Source organism: Tamandua tetradactyla, chromosome 2 (genome assembly GCF_023851605.1).
Source record: "Tamandua tetradactyla isolate mTamTet1 chromosome 2, mTamTet1.pri, whole genome shotgun sequence".
Taxonomy (NCBI): domain Eukaryota; kingdom Metazoa; phylum Chordata; class Mammalia; order Pilosa; family Myrmecophagidae; genus Tamandua; species Tamandua tetradactyla.
Genome location: NC_135328.1, coordinates 94,197,960 through 94,214,997, shown reverse-complemented (window position 1 = coordinate 94,214,997; position 17,038 = coordinate 94,197,960). Strand labels below are relative to the sequence as shown.

The 17,038-nt window shown below is 37.1% G+C and overlaps 1 protein-coding gene across 3 annotated transcripts in view; it reads right to left on the bottom strand.

The window, feature by feature from the left end:
- Window positions 1-17,038, bottom strand: part of GLIS3 (GLIS family zinc finger 3) — a 486,424-nt gene that overhangs the window by 99,400 nt on the left and 369,986 nt on the right. For 2 of the 3 annotated variants that reach the window (XM_077148286.1, XM_077148285.1), the window contains one exon: window positions 13,533-13,643. In XM_077148286.1, coding sequence (XP_077004401.1) covers window positions 13,533-13,643 — 111 coding nt within the window. Of the gene's footprint in view, window positions 1-13,532; window positions 13,644-13,951; window positions 14,076-17,038 lie in introns of those variants that run through there. The other variant, XR_013170469.1, reaches the window with a different exon arrangement.

Genomic DNA, 17,038 nt, shown 5'->3' with positions numbered 1-17,038 from the left:
CAGTATTAAGACTGGTAAACTCAAAGGAGCTCTGGACTGTAGTCATAAAAGCTCAGCTCAAATCCTGGCTCAACTGCTTAATGTATGTGCTGTTAAGTCATTTAGATTCTCTGGTCCTGGGTTTTTCATCACCAAAATGGGATCACAATAATCACTGTAATATTATTCTTATAGAATTCTCTGAAAAATTTTGAGCTGTTTCTCAAGGTAGGGGGTAGATGGAATGAGGGGAATCATAATCAGGGAAGGAGCTGGAAGTAAGGAAAATATTATGAAGCATTTGGTTCCCCTGCTTATTCATGGCACGATTTGGGGCACTCAATGTGTCTGAGGCTTTAAAACTTTGAATTTTTTAAGCATAATATTGACACGTTTTTACACATAACGGAATGTTTTTTTTTTAAATGGATGGGTGGAGGATGAATCATTTTTGATCGCTGTTTTGAGTATAAAGCAATGAAATCTGATTTCTGTACTTTCTTTCATACAAATGAAAAAAAAAATGCAAGGATGCCTTTTCTGTTATGCCCTGCCAGCTCTCTATGTGTTTCTCCTTTTTTCTTTCAAGTCTCCATTTTCTTAGTCCAGTGATGTACTCAGAGATACAAAATGAGGAAAAGTCCTCACGGCACTGATTTTTTACTCTCTGCCATCAAAACTTAGTCTTGGATCATACCTTTGTAGGACTTTGTAGCCTGATTGTCACTGGTGAAACTGAAAGTACATCAGAGCTGAAGTGCTGAGTGTGTATAGTGGTGTAATGCATTATTGCTCCTTCCATATAAGGTGTGGAGCTCAAAGCTGCCTGGGACATATATCTCAAAGTGGGGTAAGTTAAAATTTTATACACATTGTTCACAATGAAGTACCCTGTCATTCAACAATATAGCATCAGGGAGAAAGGAAAAAACTATTTGCTGAGCCCTTATATTCTGGAATCTAAGCACCATCACATGCATGATCTCATTTGAGCCACACAATAACCCTCTGAAGGTAGGCTGTTTTAAACTCAAACCTGAAGCTCAGCGAAGGTGAGTAATTCTCCTCAGAGTCAGAGCTAAGAATCAAGTGCAGGCATAATTCCAAAGCTTTAGTTGTGCTTCCACATGAAACAAGTCAGCATTGCCACTATCAGAAAGGCAGTGTAATTAAAATGGAAAATCTGGTGTTTAAAATGATGGAATACTGAGTTGGTCTTAGTAAGAGTGGTATTAAAGCAGAAACTAGAAGTGAAAAATATGTAAAAATCTGAATTTATAAAATTATATCTAAGGAAGATTTTATAATGTTAAAATGTCTATATTATCAATCAAATTACAAAAATGATAAGCTACTAGAAACATCTGCAATATGCCTGACAATGAACAATTAATGTCCTTTATATATAAAGAGTTATTACAAATCAATATAAAAATCCTCTGTAGAAAAATGGGAAAAGATCACAAACAGAAATCTCATAAAAAAGAAGTACAGATGACTAATACATTTTGAAAAAAAAATCAAATTCACCAGCTATACTTCACCAGATATAATAAGAAACTTATTACATCAGTAAGAAGATACCATTATTCATCTATCATATTTAATGGCACATATATACACACACACACACTATGCACTGGTAAACTGTAAGAAAAATGGGACTCTGTATATTCCTAATGGAGATTTGAGTAAATGGTTACAAAATTTTGGGCAGCTGACAACGATATGTTTCCAGGAATTTATTCTAAGCAATTTAGGATACACACCAAGACAACTGTACCAGAATATACACTATAGAACTGTTTATAATAGCAACAACCTAAATGCTTAAAAAATAGATTGATTCAGTGAAATGTATTATATCCATAAAACACAATTTTATGGCAATATAGTCACTATAGACTATTGTGTAAAAAGAATCAAAATGGGAGTGCCCCTTGATATGTTTACATATGCTAGAAAATTATATGGGAAGATAAGTCCTAATGTTTAGTCACTGTGATTCACTGATTTTAAGACATATTTTAACACCTTTGAAATCAGGGTATATCTTATAATCAATGATGCTTAGTTTCAATAAAAGCTTGCATATGTTCCTATTTTCTACTAAACATGCATCATTTCTGTAAGTTAAAAAAGAGGATGGACTTTTAGCAGATGACTAAATGATAAAATGTATAACAACTCTGCTACTTAGTTTACATTCCATGGGTGAGAGTGCCACACTAGAGATATTAGAAAAGTAATCGCTGGGGGTGGTAGTGGAGGTGGAGGTGGGGAGGAGAGTAAAGTCTGGGATAGGAGGGAAGACCGCATGATAGCCACCTAGCCAGTCAGGGAATTCAAGTTTCTAGGACCACACAAAACCCATCCTCTGTTATAAAACAACAACAACAAACACTTGTAAGCTATAACTGTAAAAGGATGCCTTGAGAAAGTACAAAGAGTTAAGATTTGAAAAATGGAGAATGAGAAATCCACACTTCAAATTTCAACAAGAGGAAAAAGACAAACCCTAGAAATGCAACTGACAACCACAGAGCATAGGCGTCATCCTTGGGAAGATCCTAAATGGATCACAAGTTGGTGAGCAGTTAAGCAGGAAGGAAGTGGATAGGAGCTAGGATGGGATTATTGCGAACAAACCTGGGAATCCTCACTTCCCTTTCAAGATACCATTAGGGGAAAGCTGCACATATAATGAGCATAGAATTCAACAAGCTATTTAACCGAGTCCCTCCTGATAGCATTTTGGACAAGACCAAGAAACCTGGAATTGATGATAGCACAGCTGGGTGTAGTCATAGTTGGAGAAGAGCCACTGTATCTAAAGAATGTTGATTAATGGAAATACTGTCTTGCCTCCTTTCATCCTGAATCCCTAATTCATCCCCCACATTGCCACCCAAATTATCTTTCCAAATCATAGATTAGACCACATCTACGTTCAAACATCTCAGCACAGCACATATGGCCTTTCAGCACTGGTTCCCTTGTCAACCTTTTCAGCCTTAATGCTTGCCTCTAGAGTCAATAAATGACACTGCAAGTCTCGTATCCCTTGCTGAAAACTATTTTCTACAGCATGAATGAAGTCGCTTGCACAGAGAGGAAGGCAACCTACATGCTAAAAATTCTAGAAGGTGGGTAAATAAAAAAATGTCTTAGGGACCTAGGGGTATTAGTGCAGAGTTTCTACAGACATCAGCAAGTACAATGTGAGAAAGAAGCAGCATCCTTAGAAGACAGAATGAGAGGCGGTGTGCAGGAGTTTCAAGAAGGTAGATTTTTTACCCATTAGCATAAATACTCTTTGGACATACTAGATTTGCTAAATAATTTTTAAAAATTAATTAAAAATCATAATTGAGTGGTTATGATTCAATCTAGACACTGGCTTTATTTTTTATTTTTGTTGTCGCTCCCATTTAGCCCCTCACACTGCCAATTTTCCCTGTTATTGATACTTTGCCTTAATGTGGTAACTTTGATACAAGGGATAGAAGAATATTATTATAAGTATACCATTAACCAAAGTCCATAATTTACATTAGGGCTCACTATTAAAACATTTTAAGTCAGAAAGCTTAAGCTTCATGGAGCAATTTTAACAATGCCTTCTGGGACTTTCTAGATGTGATTCCAGTACTAGGACGAAGGGCAGATGAGGTTATACTTAAGGACCCTTATAATTCAGAGGGGCTGCAGCTCTATGCCCACTGTGCCCCACACAGCTGGCTTGGTGTAGTGGCTATGTGGCAAACACCCAACCCCCAAAGCCCCTTGGAAAAACAACGCCTCTCCATTTAGTTAAAAGATCATCCTTACCGAGACAGCTACTATCTCTAGGTCTTTAACAGTTATCTCAAGAGTTAGTCCTTATTCTACAAACAGCATAAACAATGAGCACTTAAGATATCACATGACACTTTGCTAGAGTTTATAAAGAGGGCTCTGCATTGTCCAGTGGGAAAATAATCTTTTGCCAAAAAGATCTGTGGAATGCCAAGACTGCAAACAGTATGTCAAAACTTAAGAGACGGCTTGCCTTATGCAGTCATAACTAATTCTGCCGCATTCTTTAGGCCTTTCAGTTTGTAGGAAAACAGTGTGCCACCTTTTGGCATCATGCTTGGCTTTCTAGTCACTTCTAAACTTGCTCACTTCTCAGAAATAAACAAAAGAAAGTAGAAGTGGAAATAAAAAATTAATCTTGAAACTAGAGGCCAAAAGAATAAAATGGTAAGCACGAAATGACTGAAATGTTAGAGCATGAAATGAAGCCAAAATAAGACTGTTTCATTCCTATTACTATCACCACCATCACTGTTAAAGCACCCAGATCACAGAAAGGACTCCACTCCAACTATTCAAATGGAGCACTGAAGAAGGCTCAAAGACCTATTAGATTCAGCCACTTTTCAAGCAAGAATCCAACTAAATCAGTTAAGGCAGAAAAAACACTCTTCTCCCCATAGACAGTTCTTGCAATTATCTTACTTTCACTTCTTACACCACTAATTAAAGCCACTTTCTTCATCAGAAATGGAGGTTGGCAAGCCATCTTCCTTGGTATTGTAACACCTCCTAGCAATAACCACCATCACCACCTCCACCCCTGAGGCCGCTGCCACCTCCACCAATTACTGAGAGTGCATGGACACCAGGACTGTAATGAGCCAGAGCATGGATAGTCTCATTAATTACTACAGCACACCTATGAAGTTGGTGCACGAACCTGATTTTACAAATGAGAACCTGAATTCAGAGATGTCAAGCAACTCATCTAAGGATATGTCACAAAAATGTTGATGTAGGGATTTGAATCTAGGTCCATGACTCAGAAGCCTGCATGCAAAATAAATGGGCAGACAACTCACACAAGAAGAAATAAAATAACAAATAACTACAACAAGTAAATAATGTTAAGTCTTCTGTTAATTTAGAAAAGGCAAATTCAGGAGACAACACCGATCTAAAATGGGAATAAAAGTAAAATTCTTATGCATGAAACCTACATCCACACATCTCCCATTGACATAACAATATATATGGAAGGACTGACAAATGGCAGAGATTTCCAATGCAAAGACATATGGATTCTTTGGATGAAAATAGACATTGAGATGCTCAGATTGTCTAGTTGAGATTTTAAAATACATAAACGTAACTACAAATATGCTTCTTGTGTAAGGGGGAAAAAAGGGGGACATATAATCAATTCACAATTATACTATGATCTCAATTTCCATTAGTTAATTTGAATCAGCTAAAATCTCTTTGATGGAGAAAATAAATGAATGGAGAAACTCAACTTATTAAAATTTCCACAACCACTTTTCTTCTCTCTTAAAAACCCATTAATAGATGCAACATTGTGTAATTGTATTAGTATTTGCTAACCTTTATTGGATATGGATATCAAGGCAGACACCATGCTAAATGTTTTCCTGTCATTGTTTCAATTAATGTGATATGAATATACTGTATTAACAAATATAATATGCTATAAACTTGCAATAAAAATGACAAACTTAAAAGTTACCATATTATGATGAATTTGCATGACTCTGGAAATTCTCTGATGCATAATGCAAAATATAAGTTAAAAAAACAACCCAAATTGCCCACTTATTTACATAAAGTATAATCCTCTTTCACTCTTCCAGCAAGGTGTCTTTAAATTAATTGGAATGAATACTTTGGCTTTAATCAGTCAATGTCATAATCAAAGAGAGGGGAACAGGTATATCCAAATATTTGCTTCTTTGTGTTTCTCTAGTGAACATTTAACTTACACTAATATAAATGACACTTTGAGATTCACAAAGCCCCATCTTCTTGCAGCTAGTGTTACCATCAAATAAAGTAACTCCAATTAGAAGGTAACATAATGGGATTTTAGCTTGTGAGTAAGAACAGATGTTGAAAGAAAATCTGGAACAATCTCTCCAGGCATGCCGTTTCCTCCTTCCTTTCTTCCTAACCAATCCCAGAAGCTAGGAACTCTGGGGCCATCTTGACTCTTCCCTTTCCCTTACTCCAGGCATTTAATCCATTACTGCATCCTGCCTTCCCATTTTCATCCTTACTACCACTACTCAGCTAATAAAGAAGGTTTGTTAAACCTTGTAAAATCTTGTAAAAAAAAAAAAAAAAGAGGAAAAAAAAAGGTGCGCATATTCCCAACTGGTGCAATTGCTTCTAGTCTATTTCCACTCCACATTTTCAATTCACTACCTATACCACTGGCCCACCCCTTTAACTTCTCCTACGCCCCAAGGGAAAGGAGTGCATCTAGTTCCTCTTTGCAAACCCAAGCACTTAGCAAAATCTCACATGTACAGCAAATGTCTGGTAAGTGTTGTTGAATAATTTGAAACGCAATCTTCCACAGCATGAAGGGGATAGATTCTCTTTCTTTAGCCAAAGTCTTTTTGGGTAGTAACTAAAGCCAGGTCAATCAATTACTAGGAATCCTACATTTCTTTTGGTTCAGAGAGTCTTAATTTCAGGGAGTCAGTGAAAAGTACGGTAAGTCTTCTCCCCAGAAAAATGTATACATGTGCAATGTTCTGTACATAATTTCTGGGAGTTCATGAACTTCCTAAAGCCCGTCCACCCACAGACCTCCCTATGACCTACAGATCCAAAGTTAGCAATCCTTGACTAGAACAAAATATTACAGGTTCAAGTTTGATTTTAATTTCCTCTGGTTTGGGTTCCAGCTTCCTCTCCATCTTTTCTGCACTGTCATCTAAACATCCGTAATACCCAGAGAGACAGGCTACAGTAATTGCTGAAAGATGATTCCACCTATAAGAGTATACAGTTTTCAGGAAGGAAAATATTTCCAAGGACACTGTTGTTCTGTTGTCAGTTACAATAGACTGCAGCAGATTGTGGGAATGTGACATAACAATGCCTTCTACTGAATGAGCTCACCTTTCATCTTTGAGGTCCTGGGTTTGCCTTGAAAGCTAGCTGTGAAGACAGGGAAATGGAAAAACCAAGGGAATGTACCTTAAGCTAAGTCACGAAGCAATTCATGGCACTACTTAAAAGAAGCCTGCACCTCCTGACATCCAATCCAAACACTACTCCAAGCCACAACCACCTGCTCAGTATCCACCAAGAAAAGTTTTTATACCAGGCTTATCCAAACCCTGATGTGAAGTCATCCTGAAAATAAATCTTTGAAGCTCAGAAAGCCAAGATACAAACAAATGGGAAAATATTGCCTGTGGATATAAAAAATAAAGCTCAACTAAAGCTGAAAGGAAGGACAAAAGAGAACTAGCAGAATGAACAATAATTGCACAAGGGATGCTGGCACTTTGGAAGTAGAGATAAAGAGTGCAACCCTGAGAAGGGCAATGGTGAGCTATGTCATATTTTAGAACACTATATTTAGGCCCTGGAAGGTCTGTGCTAAATGCTTTCATTCCTAGGTCATTTTCATCAAAATCCACAAAATCTAATAAGGAAAAGGGAATGAGAAGCTTAGAAGGCTTCTGTCTGCCAGTCAATCAATCAAAAAAGCAATTATCTAGGAACTCTTTCCATAAGGTAGTTGTGTTAGGCACTGGACAGCCTGAACTGCTCATTAAACACCTGCCACAGACCCCTTACTCCTTACATAGTGGACCAGAACTGGCCAAACACCCCTATTTTTCTGTCCCAATTGAGAATTTTAAGGAATAAAAATAAAACGACTTTGCTACTTATGATAGAGTATGTTAATATAATCAAGAACAATATAAAAACCCTTTAATCTTTCCATGCTTTCAAAACAGCAATAAAACAGATTTCATTCCTTAAGGATACTATCATTAGCGAAGGAACTTCAAGATACCATGCTCCAGAAGCATCCTTTGTGCAACTTCATCACTGCATCCCTTTATGGTACTCAAACTTCCTGTCCCCTTGTGTCTGTTGTTAGAATGTAATCTTCAGGAGGGCAGGGCCAAGTCTTACTCGTTTCTACATCCTCAGAGCTGGTGCAGGGCCTTGCCTGTACTGAGCACTCAGAAAATCAGGCATGTTGTTTCATCTGAGTTGTTTTCCTAGGTGGGAGAGGTAAGCCATGTTTCTCAGTGTCCATCATCTGGTCCTCCTAACGTCACCTTGATTTAAGGAGCCTAAGCTGCAGAAAGGTGCAATTAACAACATGCTAAGTTGGCCCTTGAAGTCTACTGCTATGCTTAATTTCATACCAGGGTCTTTTAAAAGAAGCTGAAACAGGAAGGTACAGTATTACGACTTAAGCAAAGCTTTTAAAAGTTTCCAGCTAATACAAATACATTTTTCTCATTTCTGAAGTGGTCATTTGAATGTGTTTCTGTTAAATAAATATTTAGCTCCACAGAGAGGCCTTTCCTGACCATCTCACCAACTGGGCCCCTCCGTATTAACTACCTCACTGACTTCTCACTTGCATTTATATTACTTATTTTCTGTTTATCTTTTTATTGTTGTTGGAGCCCATCTAGAGAATGCGGCTCCATGAGGGCTGAGGTCATGTCTGTCTCGTACGCACTTGCATCTTGGGTGTAACCCAGCACCTGGCACACAGTAGGTGCTTCATAGACATCTGTTGAATGGAACGAATGAAATTACTTGAGATTGCATTTCTCAAAGAATTTACTGGAAGTGTTGTTTGAGGAGCTCCTCAGGAAAAAGAAGAATATTCTTGTGGCCAAGTGATTTTGATTAACATTTATTATCTTCTTTCTCGGATACTGGTATATCCAAGGCTCTGAGAATTCTCACAGGAGGGAAGTCATTGAATATAGTTTAACTCAGTGTTTTCCAAACTTGTATGACTGCAAAAAAAACTTTTTAGCAGTAATATCTAACAATATCCTGTAGAATGTGTTCCAAAGAACCACCACTTGAGATGCTAGCAACTATTTTCCTATACTTACAAGGCAGAAGACAGAAAGGAACAGAAGTTCATTCTCATTGATGGCACAGCCTCACTGACAAAGTGTCCCTGGCCCCTACCTTCTGAAAGTGAATTCTCAATTCCATTTTAATAGCCCTTATCACATGTAGCATCACAAGGCACTGGGAAGCATAATAGCTGGCATCACAGTAAGCCTACTTAGAACAGAACCTCCCAAGCAAGTGGGTTTCAACTCCAAATCTGGGTTATTGGCATAAGATTACACTTAAGATGACTTATTTTCACTGACATTTAATTCTTAATTAGTATCAGCATTTTGAGCCCAAATCATTTGTTTTACAAAAGCATCCACCAAAGCTTTTCTTGAAATCAGCTGCCCTCAAGTGCATCAGGGTATGCAGGCAATACAGTATGTCTCATCATCCTTTCAAGGTGCCGTGTAAGTAATTTGTCACCAATTGTTAAAGTACAGAAGTTTGTTTAAAAAAACAACAATGAATTGGTGCTGTTTTCATGTCATCCTTCTACTACTGTCATTCACTCACTCTCCCTCCAATAGGGTTTCTTAAATGTGAGAAGAATGGCGGAGCTAGCTCATCTTGAGATGATATATCAGTGACGTGTGCCTATTACTGACATTTCATTAATAGTTGGGATTATTTTAAACTTATCCATGAGGCAGGAGAAGATGAGAGGGTGATGTCAAAATCTGGAAAGGCCCATGCAGGGGTCCATCTACCATGCAGACCGTTAACGCAAACCACCTACAGAAAGTATGAATTCACTAACTCTTTTAATACATGCTCCAACATATTTTCACATAGCTTTTCAAGATTCCAACAACTGCACAAGCAAGGTGAACTTAACAGGTTACTTCATGAAATTATTAATAGTCTTGAGTATGCATGATGGGAGCTGGCTTTGAGCAGACTCCAAAGAATTGCCAGTTCTACATGAAGACGGTGGCATTAAATAAGTTTCTGTAACTCTTGACCAGAAAGTTATATGGAGTGGTTTCCCTAAGTAGGAAATATGAATATGTGTAGCATCCACACACATTTCAAATGTGACTGCTGGTTTATAACAGCCTGCGTTGAGTTCACGAAAGTAAAAGCCATCAACCATAGTGGCTCAAAGTTCGGCCTTTAACAAACATTTAACATACCACACGTGAAAGCTGAGAATCTTTGTGGAAGTGTGATATGGAAGAAAGATCCGTGTCATCTCTAACTTTTGGCCTAGTTGGTGTCCTTTGCGCTTGCATTCTTAAAAGTTCATTTTGATAACAGGCTAGAGTTGAAGGAAAACCCCCTGCTTAAGGCACTTCCAAGGGGCAAATGAACAATTCTGATAAAGCGCACAGCCTTGAGGAAAATTTCAAGTGGCTTATAGCCTTAGTTTTCTCTTATTTCACCCACTCCTTATCACGAAGAATTGAAGGACACATTGTACCTTTTTCTCTATAGGCTGAATTCTATTCTCAAAGGAGACTATAGCTGGGGCCTTGAGTATGTGCCTCCCATTTATCTATGTAGCCCTTTACTTAACGGACTCAAAATCTGCAACGCATGCCCTTCAGTGGATGGGATGCGCAGGCGCACAGGCACTATGTAAAGCGAAAAGTTATTCTCTGCATGCAATGAGCCCAACTATCCCAATTCCTTTGCAGAAGAGTCTCCCCCCCCCCCCCCCCCCCCGCTTCTTTCTTTTCACAGCTTGAGCAAATTTAGTCGAGATCTCAGGTACTTTGTAGTTTTCAGTAGGAGCCAACAAGTGTGAGAAAGGGTAAGATGCCTGTGATTAGGGCATCACCTTTGAGGTCTCTGTCCCTCCCGATATGCACTAGGCGTATCAGACAGCTACGGACACCTTGTCCCTGGCCCCAATTTCAGAGGAGGGCCTCATAAAGCCAGCGATGTTAAGACCCAAGTAATGTCATTTAGTGTCTAGGGGGAGGTTAAAAAGAGGATTAGAGGCAGACAGGCAGGCAGGGTATATTAAAACGAGTCCATGACTAACAGGGTGTGACAGAAAAGGGTTTTATTCTTTTCAACCAAACAATTCCCTAGGGCTGGGACCATTACTCCACTGTGCCTTTATCACCTTGGAATTTTTATGGTTATTTCTGATGAATTCACATTTTTGTAAAGGCTTTTTTGAAATGATGCCAGTTTTCAATTTTTAATTAAAGTCGTAAATAATCTTAATTCTGCCTTAAAAGGTTTATTGTTTCTTACTTTTTTTTTTTTTTTATTATTGCTGCCAGGAAATATTTCAAATACCAGGCCCTAATGTGAGTTAGCAATTAGAATTTCTCCTAGGTCTAGTAACAACATTGTGCCATGTAAATATTTCACACTGCTATACCAGCGCAAGATTTGAAAACATGGGTTGACTCATTTTAGGTTTATTAGCAGTGCTTCTCCTGGGAGTGACATTTCCTTTTTTGTTGTTGGATGGAACAACTTCCATCATTTTAATTTCCACAAATTAATTCAACACAGATTCATAAAGGATTTTTAAACTCTTCAGATAAAAAGGCAGGTTAGAATCCAGAAAGTAAACACCATAAACTTGTCACAGAGACCTGGGCAGTGAAAATCAACCAAATTCAATTCAGCTATTTGCAGAAAATGGATTGAGCATACCAAACTAAATCATATGAGAGACAATACTTCATTTTACATAATATAAAATTAAGAGAACACTACAATATTTGACATTAGATTATCATATTGTGTCTCTGAAAGTATATCCTTGTTTTCCAGATTGCTTTTTAAAGGTTGTCTGGAAACTGTCTATAAAGTTGTATTTTATAGTCCCGAGGTCTGTTTTTCTTTTTTCGATTAGTGCTTCAAGAATCTTCCACACAATCCAAAATAATCCTCCTTCATCTAGAGGCTGAAACATACCATGCTTGAACAACGAAAACTCTTAACAACTCCCAAAATTATCCCCTTAAGCGTCCGTATCTACTGTCGATCTAGTTTATGTCCCAGTTGCATATCATATTGTTTATTTATCTAGATCTAGAACTTATATTCTTTCATGTACACAAGAAATTATTCTTCTCTATGGAAGTACTTTCTTATCTTATGATAGACTTGCTATTAAAGTAAAACCTCACATATTTGGAACAACTTAGGGGTGAAAAATGCTCAGATTCAGGGTGGAAAACTCATTTAGGGTTTTTTTTTTCTTACAAAAACAACTTATTGCTTCAAGTTTCTAAGATATACACAGATAATGACAAAAACTGTTAAAAGGTGGTCCAGCTGAACAACACATTTTTTTTTGTGAAGTTGCAACTTCTTATGACTTCATTTACATTATTCATTCACTTAGCAGTTCCTTTACTCTTCTAAAATACAAAAGCACATTATTCCATGCCAAATGATCATAGATCTACGTTTACTGGCATTTTAACTAGAGATATGACTATATTTCTAGAGAAAAAATAAACAACTGAAAAAACTGACTTACAAGAATGGGTTTGCATGCAATTAAAAATATCTGTCAAATCCTTCTACCTGAGCATTTTTCTACCTCACAGGGAAGAGGTCAAATTCTTTCCATATATGAGTCCTTGAAGGGCACTGTGCTAACAACTCTCAAGGGGGAAAAAAACAAACCTCATTTCTCAATGCAAAACTGTTAAATCCCTATAAACCATGAAACAACATCAGATTTCTAAGAAGAAGCCACGGTGACCTGGAAACCCTGGCTATGGGGTTCAATCACTTGAAATAAACTGAGTCTCAAATTGCCCTTAAATCTGTTAATAAAGGGTCCTTAAATGAATCAGATACCCATCTCAACACCAATGCAACACTCAGAAAGCTACAGTTAGCTCAAAACGTTTTCTGCTATGGCCAGAAGATAGTTGCTGGTTCCAAAATTTAAAAGCTCAGTTATCTGGAAGCACCCTGACAGGTAATGAGCCCCCATCACTAGAGAGGTTGAAGCACAACAAGGACACTCACTTGTTAGAGATCTTATGAGACTAGGAGAGCGACAATCAGGTGGGTAGGCTGGCTTATCTTTATCGTAACATTTCTCCCAAATCTGAGATATGATGATTTTTATGAACTTCTAAAGATGCATTAACCTCTATAAATGTCGAAGTGATTTTAGGTTGAATTTCTTTGCTAGCTTTTCATTCACAGTGCTTATTAAGAAACGTGGTTTTTCTAAGCTTAAAGCGAGGGTTGCTCTATATTTACTCATCCTAGGGATCCATTTACCTTCTTCACTAAAGTTCAAGTGATCTTAACCAATTGATATTTTTTGGAAAAGCACTTATCTCCAGAAAGACTTCTTGTTATCGTTATTTTCTCCAGTTCAACCTTCTTTGGCTATTTGGATTTAATGTTCATAGAAGCCTTTTGCTACTTTTCAATTTAGGTGATTTGTCATTAATTTTCTCCAACATCTATTAAATAAGCCAACTGCAGAGATGAGATTCATATTGGGCTGTATTAGCTATGCAAACCTTAGCCTTGCTATTACTTCATGGAAGATATCCCTCCTCAAACAATCTAAGGCATGTTATACCTTGAGAAATACAGGAATCTCCAAGGTACTGCAATAGGAGTAATTTAAATGTGCTTATCCTGGCTGGAAAAGTCTCTTTTAAAATTACCTTTTTCCTTGCTTGTTGATCTTTGGAAGAATGTGCCTTCACATGCTTTCTCAGGGAACTTGGGTCTGTGTAGCGTTTGGTGCATCCTGGAATTTGACAAGCATAAGGTTTCTAAATAAGAAAGAAAGAAAGAAACAGCTGTGGTTAAAGTGTAAAGGTAACTGGGAAAGGTCTGCACAAAGACTGTTGACTTCAGAGTGTGAACTGTTCTCAACAGACTGATGTGAAGTGCTGGGAAATACTCATGCACTTTAGCTAGAAATCCCAGCAACTGCGTCCCAGCAAAGAGGAGAGAAACAAAGAGATGACCTATTTTGCATGATTTTTTAAGAGGCTGCTTTAGAGCACACTCTACCATGAACCTCTGTGGCATTTTCTAATGCAAAATTTATTAGCAAAGTATCTCTTGTCATACTTACAGTTATGGTCCCCTGAGAACAATCTTTGGTACTGTCAGAAATTAGTGAACACATATTCTTTAAGGGTTCAGGTAAAGAAGCTGTAGAAAAGTCCAGAAAAGAGTGGGAGTGTTTCACAAGAAACCTGATTCAGGAAGAGAGAGAGAGAGAATTAAGAAGGGAAAATTAGTATAAAGTGAATAAGAGACAATAGGTTTCAAACAAGAGACAAATGAAAAAAATCATCTAGAGAAACATTAATATTGTTAGATGCAGAGGAGTCGTGGAGTTAGGCTTGGGTTATGTGGAAAAGCACTTGTCTGAATGAGATGCGCAAACTAATCTTGGCTACTTTTACTTCCCCGTGTCCTGAGAGACATGAGGTGTGGAGCCGAGGGCTGGGTCTGCAGCCTTGTTTTATTTTTGCATCTCCAGTGCTTGGCTCATAATAGTTGGGGATGAATGAATGAGAACACCACACATCCATTCAAACTTCAGCATCTACTGTAATGGCAAAATTTATAGCAAGAGTTTAAAACTCTGCTTATTCTAAGAAATGAAAAAAAAAATCACAGGATTAATTATAAGATGTATGAATAGTTCCTCATCCTCTCAGTATCTCAGGTGAGATCCTGGAGCTGTGCCTACAGGATGTGAAATATATGGAAGAAAACTGAAAGCCTTTTTCTAAACCGGCTATCCTACTAACAACAGCAAAAAAAAGAATCCATATTTATTTTTTACTGTTTATATTTTGCTCCTGTTTTCACGTGCATACTTGCCATTTTGTAAACCAACAAGCACGTGGATTATATTATTTGCCCTGCTGAAAGCCATATTTACACTTTACTCTCTCTTTTATTTTTTTATCATTTTGATTCCAAGACCAGGCAGTCACGAACATAAAATTTAATTTGACACACCTAATTTGATTATCCGATGTGTTTGTTCATTGATTGACTAACTGAATCACCAAACAGCTCTTATCTTTCCATGATGTGCTAGGCACTGTGTTACCCCTTAGGGACCTAACAATGAACAACAGATGAACCAGGGTCAATACCTCACCATTTTTACAAACAGGTGGGCCAATTACAGGCTGTAGTCACTTGCCAATGAGTTTTCTTGAAATAAGCAAAGATTTTCTTTTACCTGGAGTCCTTTCTGAGTTCACCTAGCTTTCCTGCACTAGCCTTCCTAGTCTGACTTTAAGAAAGCACCCTGCCGACAGCTCTACTGGCCATCCCACTATGACCTCGTGCACTCATGATCTGCACGTAAAACGGCTGTGTGACTAGGAAAACATTATACAAACCAATGCCATTATTATTACTGTTATTGACATTGTTATTATTTGGGGGTTGGAATGATAAGAAATAAGTAATGTTATTTGTATCTGATTTTGAGTTGTTCTCATTCTTCCTACCTGGCCTTCACTCTTCCCCTTTGCTGTCAGTCACCTGGGATCAGCATGCCAAAATAGCAATGTTCAGGGCTGGTCCAAGCAACACTGGCATACTGGTTATATTATCTTGGATTACCTGGACTTCAATGGCTTGCTATGCTTTATCAGTATATTTTTCATTATTTTCTTTCTGTATTGTAAGATTATTTCTCCTTTTAAGATATAGAGAAATGAATTAATAACAACTTTTCAGAATAAGAATTCTGAACTCGGTAATCTTTATGGGAAGACCAGTTACAAAGTTATCCATTTAGTGGAAGAAATATGCCTTATCCAAAAGTCTAGCACCATTATCACAAAGAGTGCTTATAAAAGCAGACACAAACCTAAATTTAAATCACAGAGTTTTTAAGCAACTACAGTTTGCCTTATAAAACAAATGTTTAATTTCTATACGATTTTAAAACAGCTTACCAATTTGTTAAATACAGTATAAAAAAATTAAACAGGAGGTAGTTTGATCTTAAATGAGAACTGATGGCTTTGAAAGATTTAACAGAGAAGTTTTTTTCCAAAACAATAAAAATAACTGAGCATAAAGAGCCATTGCATTGAGTTAAATCATAAAAGTATCGGGTAGCTTTCCTAAAGATTTAAAGAGAGAATTTTTTAAAATTCCAAAATGGTTATGGAAAACGCTGTTAGTTTGATTAGCTAAAATTAGCTCTAAGCAAAGAAGGGTATTGTAGAACCTTAACATTTAGCCTCACAATAGTTCTTTAAAACTACAGATAACTAAGCCAGAGTAGAAGCAATTTCTCAAGACAATCCTGTCTCTTGAATGTTCATTCTTCCATGAGAAAGTTTAATGACAAATTGGAAAATGCATTGGCTTCTACCAAGACCACATTACTCTAGACACAATAAAATAGGGCATTATAGCATAATTTCATTTTTAATACCTTTTCAAAATCCTGTTTATTCATCAAATATATTCGTTTAATATTCGGTTGGGTCTTGAAATCAACTAAATTCAATTCAGTGGGAACAGAAAGTGTCCATTTTACACATATATTGCTCTAATTTATATTTCCGATATTTACTGGGCAAATCTCTAGGAACCGCCACATTTATGTATATTATGAGATAATTCTGTTTAGAAAGATTATGTGGCATATAGCTAAACTGAATTCTATCAGTATTACTAATAGAGACTAATACTAAAAGTTAATAACTGTGTCAACTATAACATCAGAAGAATTTTAAATATGCAAGGGAAGGTGTGTAGAAATAACAGTATCTTTTCAAAATTCAAACTCTGGTGTAGTTTAATAATAGACATCAGAATGTTAATGCTGAAAAAGTACTGTCATGAATACATTATTTGCAAGAGCGTGGGGTAAGAGATCTGTGATGTGTATAATACATTTATACCAGTGGCTTTGCTACGTGAAGTGAAATTACGTATATTCTACTTGGCTTCATATAAGGAAAAACAGCATCAAAACCTGAGAAATGCAAAATAAAATCATCAGCATAATTGAGAAAATAAAAGAGGCATAGAAAAAGCATTTGTAAAAGAGCAAAATGATCCAGCATCAAGAGAGTCAAGGGTACAATAATGAAAAGCAATGGTTTTCATAGGGTTTATGTCAAAGAATATGTGGCTATTAATACATAGGAAGCATTATGAAATTGAATCC